Here is a 12,538-nt window from a genome sequence, read left to right on the forward strand (position 1 = left end):
TAGTTCCAAACATGTTTTTGTTTGCTTTTTTAAAGCACAAGTTGTCAAGTTGTACCTGTTGCTGTACATAAACACTGTATACCAGCAGCTCCTTGATCATATTTGTGAACAGACTTTGCATTATTATTAGACTGTTATTAAAGGAAGATGTTGAATTTGAGAGTGTAACAATGAGAAATGATCAGATTACCTATAGTATGTAAAAGTCCATTCTTTTTGTTGTAGTTTAATCCCTTTGTTAGGAAGTTCCCTCTCTTTGAAGGGACCCCTTCTGCAAGCAGAACACAGTAAATGTGCTTTTTGAAATGACCCAATTTTCCACTATAAACAACCACCTGACTTTGGCAGTGGTCATCACCATGCTTCTCTTTGCTGGCAAGGGAGCACGACAAGGGGGGAAAAAACCACCCCAAACTGTCAGTGATGAGATTAAACAAACCTGAATAATCAAAATGACCAATACCTGAACAGAATACCACACCCCATTATTTAAGAAGGATGCTTGTGGAAGCTTTTAATCACTCAAGATTTTGCTGTAAAAGCTGAAATAAAACAGAGCCTGGCTGCATTTATTACTGCCAAAAGCCAAGGTCATTTGCACATAGCCCATGGATTTACCCAGAGTAGCTCTCAGTTAACCCAGGCATGGAATGCATGCGTTTTCTTAGCTGGGCAAACAAGTACATTATACGGTAGTTGTGATACAACACATGTGGCTTTTATTTGTACTGCACATACCCACTGTACAGCCACTCTGAAGTATTGTGGTTAGCTTGCAGCATCTGCTGTCTGCATTTATACTGTTTACTGCATATTCTTTTCCCTGGAAGTTTTAAAGGAAAAAAAAGTATTTTTTTTTTCTTGTTGCATTGATTACATTTTATAAATTTGCTTAGCTGGAAAGTTTGGGAAAAGAGGCCTGTTTGTCAATTGTACAACCGATTGTGAAGCTCTAGTGTGAATATTTTTACGTCTGTATTAGACATTTTCTTTGCAAATCTATTGTTCGATTGAAATGTAAATGAAATAAAAGATGGTGTACACCCATCATGTATAAAGCAGGCACCATCGCTACGATGGATTTAATGCTCATTTTTATGGCGCATTCTCAGCTTCTATTTAAAACTATAATTTAAAAAAAAAAATAAAAATCTGTAAAATGAAATGGGGATATATGGGGGAGTAAATTCTATTCCGTTTATTTGGGTTTTGAGTTCCCGATGGTCATGTTTCCCGTGGTGGTAGCGGTAGCGGGGGGGGCCGGCGGGCGGTGCCGTGTGTGTTCGCTGTCGCACTGACGTGCAGAGGTTGTAGCTTTGGCTGGTCTCGGGGGAGAGCAGCTGGTTTTCGGTGTTTGAGAGACTCGATGGACGAAGTTTGCAGTATTGACATGTATTTGCATGCACGAATAAAAATTATTTGTCCACCTTAACCCGCCTCTCTGCCTTCAACCGGGGCTGGGGAGGGAGAAACGCGGGGCGGGGCGAACGCGGCTGCCTCTGCCTGCCTCCGGAGCGCTGTCTCCCCAGCGCTTCCTTCCCTCCTGCGCCCTCCTCTGCTGGTTCTCTAACGCTGCCCCCGCCCCGGCCCCGCCGCGCCGCCTCTTCCCGCCCTGCCCCGCGCTGGCTGGGGCGTCCCCGGAAGGCGGTGGGGAACGGGTGAGTGGGTGTCGGCGGAGCCGGGCCCAGAGTGGTGAGACCACTGGGGAGGGTGGGGCGGGAGCTGGAGGGCGGTGAGCGCAACTTGAGGCGAGGGCCCGAAGCTCCTGTGGGGAAAGGCTGGGCGGCGCGGACTGGGGGACCCGGAAGGGGGAGGTGGGAGGAGAGGGGCGGGCTCGGCCGTGCCGAGTAGCGGCTGGGAACGGGCGTTGAGCGCCCTCGCACTTTCCTGTTGCATCGTTTTGCGTTGTGCTTTTGCACCGCCCGGTGCGGAGCTGCGTTAAGCATCCGCTGCTTCGCGGTGAGGCCGTGCCCAGGCATGCCTGTGGGTGAGCCTGGCCCCGCGGCAGCTCGGGCTGCTGGGGCACGTCCTCTGCAGCGCTCCGAGGAGTAATCTCCGTAATTCTGGGACATCTGGCCACCCCTTCCCTAATCTTCTTCATCAGGTTTTAACTCTTGCAGAACCTGGCAGCGGTTGGCAGAGAAACTGTTCTGCTATCAGTGTGCTGGATTGATGCAGACATGTCTTTGAGATCGTCTTTGAAAATTTGAATGAATGTAATCTGCAGTTTCTTCTCCCAGGTTTCGACAGAGGCTTGTCTCTGAAAGACTGGAAAGGAATTAAGGTCAGAACATTTTAATCTGATTAATTATATTGGTTGTTTTTCATCTCAGATAAATCATTGTTAAAATAATGTAAATAATACTGGAAATTTAAATTTCAATAACTGGGAAATAAACTTCATAGAGCTGAGTGAGCCTGTTAAGATTCCTCCGTCAGGCAGGGTTAGAAAAATCAATTCTCTGTGAATGAGAACATGCATAAAGCGTTTCTGCATTAATGAGCCTGAAAGCAGTTTTGTTCATAAAAGTTTTTATTTAATTTAAATTGTGGCAAAAATGAACTGATTGAACTGTAGTGTATTTAATAGCAGATGGTAAACTGTTCTTAGGTGGCTAAAAAACTGCTTTGAGGAAGCAAAGGACTACCATTGTATCGTTGTGAGTGGTATCGCATTGCAAAATCAAATGCAAGATTCGTTCTCTATTTTTTTAATTCATTTTTTAGAGCAGAATGACTACTTTGGATGATAAAGTGCTTGGTGAGAAGCTCCAGTATTACTACAGCAGTAGTGAGGGTGAGGATGAAGACAGTGAGAAAGAAGATAAAGAAGGGGAAAGCACCGTTCCTGAAAGTGTTGGGGAAGTAGAGCTTAGCAGTGATGGCAGTGCAGTCAACACAGGTATCATCATTTCAGACTAACTGTTTTGTAAATACTGTTTGTTGGGAGATTCATGGGGTTTTCTAAAATTTTTCAAACCTAGAGACCTGGCTTTATGCATCTTGAGTCAGGGATGGATCATTTCCTGGCTATAGTCTAACTGTATTTTTTAATAGGTAGTGCTCTTTTACTGTTTGACTTCTCTGAGACACTTCAGCATCACATCTAAAGCAGTTAGGCTTTGCATACAAAGCTGATTGGTACAGTTTAGTTGATAACACACAAATTTCTTTCCTGTAAACCACACAGTTATTAACCACTAACCAGTAGGTGCTGAATGAATACATGATGAATAGGCAGAAAGTGGCTGGCCTTTGCACTAAACCATTACACTGGACTTTCCCAAAACAATGTTCTCTATTGCCAGTATCAGACAATGTGGATCATTGGTGTGATCCAGAGGATGGTTCTTAAGAAATACTGTCCCTCTGTACTTTATGGTTTCTCTGAGAATGCTGAAAAATCCTTCACCTGAAGGAAGAACAGAAAAATTCTAGTACTAAACTGGCTTACATAGAGAGGACCTGAAAAAGTAAAGCCACTGGGCTCCAGCAGCAAGGTGACAGCAAATTGCAGTCTGTAAGAGCTAACACTACTGTACATCAGAAAATGTGCTTCTGTACCGGAGTGTTGACAAACTTGATTATACCTTCCCATGGTTATTTTTGTTCTTATAAAAGCCATGCTAACAATAGAGTAATTCTTGAGGGTGGTTCTATTTCAAGAGCACAGATCTTTGGAATAATCTTTGGGACAATTATGAGGATAGCCTAGTTAGATCAGATTTAGTCTTATTAATAATAAACCATAGATGCTCAAGGATGAGTAAGTGGCAAATTGCTTGTTTCATTTCTACATTTTGCACAGTATACAGAAAGTTTATAGCAGAAGCTATTTTACTGCTGAATTACATTTTACTACCTGAATTTTTAATCATGGATGCCATTTTATTACCCTTTTATAAGAAATACCTGCATATTTAATTTCAGGTCCCAAGGGAGTCATTAATGACTGGCGAAGATTTAAGCAACTGGAAACTGAACAGCGTCAGGAGCAGCGCAGAGAAATGGAACGACTGATTAAAAAATTATCTATGACATGTAGATCTCACTTAGACGAAGAGACTGATAAACATAAACAGAAAGAGCTTCAGGAAAAAATCAATGGAAAGGTAGCATGGCATGAAAGAATTAAAATACTACTTAAATACTTAACATTTTCAGTTCACTTGTTTGTGTACGTGAAGCAGATAGGAGCCCGTGTTCTGGTAGTAGATCTGTGTTGTTTCTTCCCAGTTAACGGGGACACAGCAGCAGTGTAAGAGGTGCATTGTAGCTGTATTTGCCAAGTGTTGTCAAGTTTAATTATTTTGCATTTTAGTGGTGTTCCAGCAATTCAAGCAATTGGTATTCAAAGCAATTTAAGAGCTATACAAAAGAAGTCCAAATCCTTTCCACGGATTTCCCTTCTCTGTTTATCAAATAAGTCAACCTCAGGGGACTCATAACAATGGCTTGTACAGCATATGTGTGAATACTGCCTTCTTTTGCCTCCCTTATCTAAACCAAGAACTGGGAGTCCTTTTTGATTTTGAATTTAGCAAGTGGATGGTGAGAATTTGGGTTTTATGTTTAGATCCAAAGACAGAAGCTGTTTGAAGTAGTGAATGGTTTTAGTCAACCAGGCTGTGTAAATAGCTCCTACAGTTCTAGTCAGAAAAGTTACTAATCAGCAGATAATGTTTCTTGCTTCAGATGATGAAAGTTGGCCACACTGTCCTATACATTGAGTGATGTAAATATGTTTAACAAAGCAAATTAAGTTAATTTTAGTTCTACAGACAAGATAATGCATTTAGTTGCCACAAAATGTTAAATGAAAAATGAAATTAAAAAGTTACTGAAGAAGAAGCTAGACTTAGTTGAGGCATGGTGTCCGAATCCGTGCTTACAATTCAGTGAAAGCACATAGCCACCTGAATTAAAGTGGGAGCATGGAGCAGCCACTCGTGTTATTAATGCAGGTTGTGGGAACTAGAATACCCAGAGCTGAGATCCCGGTTGTCCCTGGACGTGGTTTCTAATTAGATCAAAATGGAGCAGAATATAGAGGGTGCTTGAGCCTTCACAGCTGGCACTTTGCTGTTATTAAAGACGACCCACATAATCCTCTTGATTTCAGTTCTCATTATATAAGTGACCCGTATAGTGATGCAGATCTCTTTTTCCTGTATCTTTGTGTGCGTTTTAGATGACATTACAAGAATATAACATGATTCACAACGATGAAGATGATGAGGAATTTTTGCAGCGATACAGGAAGCAGAGAATGGAGGAGATGAGACAGCAGTTGTACAGTGGGCAGCAGTTCAAACAGGTCTTTGAGATTACCAGTGGAGAAGCATTTCTTGACACTGTTGATAAAGAGCATAAGAGCACACTGATCATGATCCATATTTATGAAGATGATATTCCTGGCACCGAGTCCCTGAATGGCTGCATGATCTGCCTGGCTGCTGAGTATCCAACAGTTAAGTTTTGCAGAGTCAAGAGTTCGCTCATCGGCGCCAGCGCTCGCTTCACTAACAATGCTCTGCCAGCCTTGCTGATCTATAAGGCAGGGGAGCTCATTGGCAACTTTGTGCGAATCACTGACCAGCTTGGAGAAGATTTTTTTGCTGTAGACCTGGAGGCTTTTCTGCAGGAGTGTGGTTTGCTTCCGGAAAAAGACCTAGTGCTCCTGACTTCTATACGTAATCCGTCTGCATGTTACAGTGAGGACAGTGATCTGGAAATAGACTGAACCACTTGTACTGGGGACCAGTAGGTGTAGTTGTACTGTGGGATGTTCTTGTGCTAGGCATTGCTCTCTTCCTTTCATTTTTCTCTTCTAGCTGTTTTAGTTGCCCAGTGACACTGATCTTTAAAATTTTCATTGTCCCAAAAGCCCAAGGTGATCCCCATTTCTGGACAGCACTGGCTGAGCCTGTTTGCCTCTTTAGAAACATTGCTACTGAATGCAGCAGCTGCACGTGACGCTTCCCGCCAGCACCTTTGTCCTTACTGTTTATTGGTGATTATGTTTTTGTTAAAGTGGGTTTGTTTATTATCACAGAACGGTGTGAGTTTGGAAGGGACCTCTGGAGACCTGCCAGAGCAGGTTCAGCTAGATCAGGTTGCACAGGATGGCATCCAGGCAGGTACTGAATGACTTCAGAGATGGAGATTCCACCACTTCTCTGCATAGCCTGTTTCAGTGCTCTACCGCCTTCAAAGTAAACTTTCTCCTCATGTTTAGGCAGAACTTCCTATGCTCAAGTTTGTGCCTCTTACCTTGCAACAGTGCATCACTGAAAAAAGAGTGGCCCCATCCTCCTAACACCCATCCATTAAATATTTATAAGCTTTGATAAGATTCCCCCTGTCTTCTCTTCTCCAGGCTAAAAAGCCCGAAATCCCTCAGCCTGTCTTCTCTCCTCCAGGCTAAAAAGCCCGAAATCCCTCAGCCTTTCGTTTGTGCTCTGCTTCCTTCCTAAATCTGATTAAAATACAGGGAAATAATTTTCAAGGTTTCTCTTCCATTAATGTTCACCCTGCCTCCAGCAAAGCTGATGCTATATAACTGTGAGATAACCTGGCTTATGGCATTAGAAGTCATTAACAATGTAACAGCTTATAGCAAATGCAAGCACAAAACCTTCAGATGATGCAGGGTGAAGAAAAAGCTTTACTGGACAGGCTGGTGTGGCTGAGCTGCTCAAGCCATGTACATAGTGCAAATGAGCACAGTGAATGTGTGTGCTCTGTACTTAGTTGTTATTGGAGCGCTCTCTATGTATTTAATTTGATACTACAACACGTTTACTTTCTCACACATTGCTTACTTTGCCTGTTATTTTTTAATTTTGAGGAAAGTAGACTATCATTAGCTAAATATATGACCCAGTGTAATGCCATGTTTTATGATTAAATATAATTGCAAGTTTTATGTAAGGCACTTTGGAACACCAGGAAGAAATGCAAATGTCTCTGTGTAAGCAGTGGGTTCTTGCAAGAATGGATCTTGGATAGAAAAAGAAGAATTTGTAATTGTATCTGTTTTGAACTGTGATTTAAAAAGTAGTATAAGCAGAAAAATAAAGAATTTGTAATTAAAAATTACCGAATTGGCACAAATTGTGGCTGGTTTAAGGCAACTGGCAGAAATCCAGATTTTACAATGTGGTAAGAGATTATTTCTTTTCAGCTCAGAATTGCATTTAAAAAAGCCCATGAAAGTTCCGTGGAATTAAATCATTGAGCATGGATATCAGCACATTTAAAAATAAAGTAGCTGCAATTTATATTCAGGATGAGATTCAGTGAAGTCTGTCGTGCAGACAGGGTGCACATTAGCATCATAATAAAACCTGCCTTGGAGAGGGGTCTGGGAGAGCTGTTTGCTGGAGCTGCTTTGAAGTTTTATTTTTATGTAGTGCTGCTATTTTTTTTTGCCCCTGTGGCAGAACTGTAACAGGATCAAATCCTCTCCTGCTGCTTGATGTCAAATGGCCTGCAGCAAGGTGACTCCAGTGCTCAGGTCTGTGATAGATAGTTTACAATGCCAATAGCAAAAAGGAGAAGAAAAATGGTCTGAATCCAATTAATCATTGATCTGGAAGAGTATAATAACCACAAGGGAGAAGACGTGCTAGAGAGAAGATGTGCTTAGAACTAATTGCCCTTTTTTTGTCCCATTTTCTATCTGCTACTTCTCAAGCACAAGACAAACATGCAGGCATGGCCCAGGTAGAGTTGGCTCTTCCTGCAGGTAGCAGCTCTCTGGTTGGTGGGTTTTGTGCATCCCCTTGGCTGCAGCCTGGTCTGGTTTGTGCTATACACCCTTCAGATCAAGAAGGTACATGTACCAAGTCTAAGCCATCTCTGATTCTAATCTTCAGAACTACTATAAATAGGAGTTGAAAAAACACTTGCAGGTAGGTTGTGTTGCCTCTAGGAAACGTTCTGGAAAAAGCAGCCTGCTGCAGAGAGGGCAGCCAGAAACAGCGGGGTTTACAGAACAGTGTAATTCTGCACTGGGAGAGAAGAGTGTAAAATCACTTGAGTTTGTTCACATTTAATGATGTTCCAATGCAAACAGCAGGATTTGGGCACAGAATGCAAATGCCCAAGGAAACAGATGGCTGCTTGGCAAGAGCAGGAATGGAGTCACGGGATGAGCTGAACGCAGGCATTTAATCACAGTGCCGACCTGAGTGCCAGGCAGTAAGGGACAAGATTTAGAAAAGAAAAGTTTGTACTGTTTGGGGTTTCTGCTCTAGCCAGCAATAACCTCCTGCTCAGTAAATTGTGGTCTAAGAGGTCACACAACTACAGAGAGATGTTTTTTTTGTTGCTGCTCACACTGCATGATCAGGGACAACATCATCTCCCATCCATGTCAATCCCTATGCTGGGGAGCTGCAGCTGGGCTCCTCAAAGGTGCTTGTTTAAAAAAAATCAGAGAAGGTCCTATGGGTTGTATTTACCAAGACTTCAAACAGAGGATACATCTGGCAGCTCTGTACTGTCCCCAGAGATTGCAGTGGTGGGGGATGCTGGGAACCCTTGCTTTGGTTGGATGATGCTGGTGGATACACCTGTGTCAGTGTGAGCTGAAATTCCCCCCCCACCGACAATAACCAGGCTAGCCCAGTCTGGAAGCAAATGAAAGCTGTATTTACAAGCAGAGTCTAAAATCTACGATGAAATGCAATGAATATGTACAAATATACAAAATTCACAACATTTACAAATATATACAATCAACAGGGAAGCACAACCGATCTCCCTCTGCTGCCCCCAAAAGGGGACCCTTCCCAAAGGGGCCTCCCTCCCAGGAGCTTCCCCCCCTCAGGCCCCCCTGGCAGAAAACAGAGTTAGTTAGAGCAGAAAGTTGTTAACTTAGCTGCCAAGGTCAGCGTGTGTTATCTTCTGCCAGAAGAGAAGAAGAAAACAGCAGCCCAGCAACTACCCCGACAACAGAATGCAGAGTGCCCCACTTTGTTTTGAGTAATAGTTCTTAAACATTTCTATCTATCCAATGGAAGTATTTAGAACAATCATTATTTTGCTTTTCTTACACCCAATAGTGACTTATTTACACTCTTTCGCTTTCTCTGTTTGAACTTTGCAAAGGAAAATTAAAAAGACAGTTTCAAACCATCACAACACCAGACTAAGCACCACATTTAGGTGCAAACTACTGTCTTCCACGTTGGGTGTGACTGTGCTTTGTGATGGACAAGCTGGCAAGGATGTGAGTAATTTCTACAAACTGCCATGGCTGAAAGACCAGGAAAGAAGATTTGAGGGCTCAGCAGTGCTGGGCTAGGGGAAGCTTCAGGTGTGTCCCCAGAAGGAGGTTTCAGTAGCATATTGGACGCTGTGCCTTGGGTTGGTACATGTTGGTCCTGCAAAGAAACAATCCCAAAGCTTTTCTTGTTGCCAGAAGGGTGAATGCAGGAGGGAGATGCTTTGTGGTCCTGGTCTGTGCCATGTGTGAACTGGTGGCACAACTGGAAGAGATGTCAGGTTTGCAAGTGTTGCCTCAGCTGAGCCAGTTCCTGGTGAACCCTTCCTCCTTGGTGGCAGAGAGCATCTTGGCAGCTCTCTGTGTGCCTGACAGATTCTCAAACACTTATCGGCTGGTACCAAACCAGCACTGGCAGCCTTTGATAGCTACAAACAAAAGCAGGATGTTTGTGGTCTAACTGAAACAAGATGAGCTTGTGCCTTTATCCAGATGATGAAGGATGCTCCAGGCTGGAGCAGCTCAGTGCAGGGCAAGGGCAGGCCAAGTGTGCTCCAGCTGCAGACATGGCATGCATGGAACCCTCATGGATTGGAGGCACACTGCCAGTCTTTGGACTGTGTCTTTACTCTCCATTTGCTGCTGTCTACATCTTTTTGAGCATTGCTTTGCTGTTTGAGCAAGGGAAGTGCAATGAGGATTGTGGTCCTTGTGGGGGCCACAGCACAGGGTACAGCTGGTGGCAGGGCAGACCCTGAGTGAGAGACACACACACACACACTGCCATGTAACAGGCTGTGGCAGGTGCTGGTCATTTTGATACTTGGGTACAGTGTCACCACTGTGTGCTTGCTTCCAGCCAGAGGGGAAAGCTGGGGAAAGGGAACTATGAGACAGGAAAGGACCGTGTCTCCTGTTGTCTTTTGCTACAATGCTGTGTGCTGCACAGGGCCAGTAGACTGGAGTCTCAATGTGACAGGGTGACTGGGTAGGACTGGGGTAGCACAGGTGAGCCATGCAGCAGGCAAACCTGCCCACAGCCATAGATTGGATCTGCCGCTCTGCCTCCCTTTATACCATTAGAAACTAAAATCCAGATGATATCCTGGTAAACCCATCTCATTTCCAAACGGTTAAAGAGAGTAAGTAAGGATTTTGCCTTGGGAGTCTCCACTTGCAGATGTTCTCTTGCTGTGACATCCTCCTAACTTGTCTCTGCCAAGGCACAAGCTCTTTAAATCTCCCTGGTTTACAATTCCTGTAACACCTCCCTGTAACTGGTTTTAATATTGCCTGGAACTGCCTCAAAAACCCCTCTTCAGGAATTTAGATTGTGACATACTTGGTTGATCAGGTATAAAAAAAAAAAATCAGCTGGTGCAACCGGAAATTATTGAAACTTCTAGGGCAGAAGGTGGGACATGACAGGATTGTCATTCCCTCTCCAAACAGCCAACATCCCGTGCCCCACCTATCCTCTCTTCACCTTGGGGAATGGCATCAGAGAGTATGGAGGAGGCTGTGTCTACCTGAAAATACCTTGGGGATATCATATCTGTTGTCTGCCTCACCTTTGCCTGCACTGCCTCTCACATGCTGTCTGGACCCAGGTTTTGGGCCAGCATCCTGGAGCTGGATTCCTTGCCCTGGTTCTCTTGACTCCTGTGGCCCTGTGTGATGGGCAGAGGAGCAGCCAACACTGCTCAGGGGTGCAGTGTGGGAAACTCCATCAGAGTCTGTCCAGGAACAGCACAGCCCCCATGGCCTCAATGGTATGAAGTGACCATGCCAGGTGGAAGTCCTGCTGGGACAGAGCAGGAGCTCAGGAGCAGTCCCCTCCTCTGGCTCAGCACAGGAGGAAGCTGCAGCCATCTGCTCTCAATTTGATGCCCACAAAATACCTGGCTAGCAAGATTTAGGTGTGGATAGATTTTATGTAATAGAATTACACAATGTTGGGTAGAAGCTCTGTTATCAGCAGCACAGGGCTACATCAGCTGAGGAGGAGAGACACTCCATTTATTTCTTCTGATGCAGTTGGCAATGACACAGCACAGTACTGCTGAGCACAGCCTGCACCAGCTGCATGGCCCAGCTGTGCTCCAGCAGGGACACCAGCCTTCCAGCAATGTTCAAGGGACTTCTCCTTTCCCCCAGCTCCTGCTGCCTCCTGAGCCTGCTGCCTTCTTGTAGGGCCTGGTGCTGGTGACACAAAGCTTGGAAACTGGCTGGAAGAAACGAGAGGATTTTTAAAAACAGTTTATTCTTTTAAATGTCTGTTTTTCTGATTGTGAACTGGGGTGTGATGGGGATCAAGGCTGTGTCAGCAGCTGCCAGTGACCATGTCATCATGTCAGTGAGAGCTGAGATCTGCATGTGTTTCTGGAGCAGAGCAGAAGCAAGCTCTTGGGGATGCCATTTACTAAGCAGGGAAGTGTAAAAATCATAGGACAATAGAGTCTTCATCACTGAGTTTGCACAAAGTTAGCATCTTGCTTCAAGCAACCCAGCATGAGCAGCTGGTGGTGCACACTGAGGACCAAGCCAGCAGGTGGGAGACACAGGAGGTCTGATGCTTCTCCCCATGTCTCCTCACACAGAGACATTGCTTTGGTTCCTTCTTCTTAGCTGTGTCTCAGCTATGACCATGCACTGGGCAGGCTGGGATGGACAGTCTTGAGCAGCTGCAGGAGGAGCATATCAGTACAGGTTCCTACTACAAGGTCATCCACTGCTGGGCCAACGTGACCACCTCCAGCACGTCCTCCCCATCCCTCTGCATGCTGCCACCTGCCTCCCTTGGGGAGCTCAACACCATAACTGGATGCAGCAGAGGAGAAAGGGCTTCCCAGGCTCTGTGCTCCTCTGTCCTGAGCTGGGAAGTCCTGTGGAAGTGGGGCTGCTGATGGCCTGGTGCTGGAAAGCAGCAGCGGGTGGGGGGTGACAAAGCACAGGGGAGTCCAGAGTGTCCTGGGGAGGAGGGCGTCCCCTGGAGAACCCCAAAGCTGGCTTAGTGCAAGATATTCACCAGCAGGAGAATTGGGTCTGCTGAGGACGGAGGTGGCAGCCACACTCCTGCAGCACTCCTCACGGAGTTGATACCAGCCTCTTCCCATGGGCTGGTGTGAAGGACACCCAGTATGGGATCATCTTCTGTCCTGCTCCTGACCAGCACAGGGGTGGACAGGTCCCCAAGTCCTTGCTGCTCCCTGCAGAAAGGAATGGGATATTCAGTGTCAGGCCAGGAGCTCAGCTCATCTGGTGTCAGGGCAAGGATGGTCTCTACCTGGGGAGGCTGTCCTGGTG

At 45.1% G+C, this 12,538-nt stretch overlaps 1 protein-coding gene across 2 annotated transcripts; it reads left to right on the forward strand.

Annotated features, from left to right (window-relative positions):
- The first annotated feature begins 1,642 nt into the window (after nucleotides 1-1,642).
- On the forward strand, nucleotides 1,643-5,944 carry PDCL (phosducin like). Of its 2 annotated transcripts, XM_054393605.1 has the most exons (5): nucleotides 1,643-1,658; nucleotides 2,241-2,284; nucleotides 2,728-2,902; nucleotides 3,931-4,112; nucleotides 5,192-5,944. In XM_054393605.1, exons 3-5 carry the CDS (start codon nucleotides 2,734-2,736, stop codon nucleotides 5,741-5,743), a joined length of 903 nt encoding a protein of 300 aa, XP_054249580.1. In that variant the 5' UTR covers nucleotides 1,643-1,658; nucleotides 2,241-2,284; nucleotides 2,728-2,733; the 3' UTR covers nucleotides 5,744-5,944. The 2 variants fall into 2 exon arrangements, with proteins under 2 accessions (XP_054249580.1, XP_054249581.1); XM_054393606.1 differs by lacking the exon at nucleotides 1,643-1,658 and having other exon boundaries at nucleotides 2,233-2,284; nucleotides 2,733-2,902.
- The last annotated feature ends 6,594 nt before the right edge of the window (nucleotides 5,945-12,538 follow it).

The sequence above is a fragment of the Indicator indicator genome, chromosome 28, assembly GCF_027791375.1.
Source record: "Indicator indicator isolate 239-I01 chromosome 28, UM_Iind_1.1, whole genome shotgun sequence".
Lineage (NCBI taxonomy): Eukaryota > Metazoa > Chordata > Aves > Piciformes > Indicatoridae > Indicator > Indicator indicator.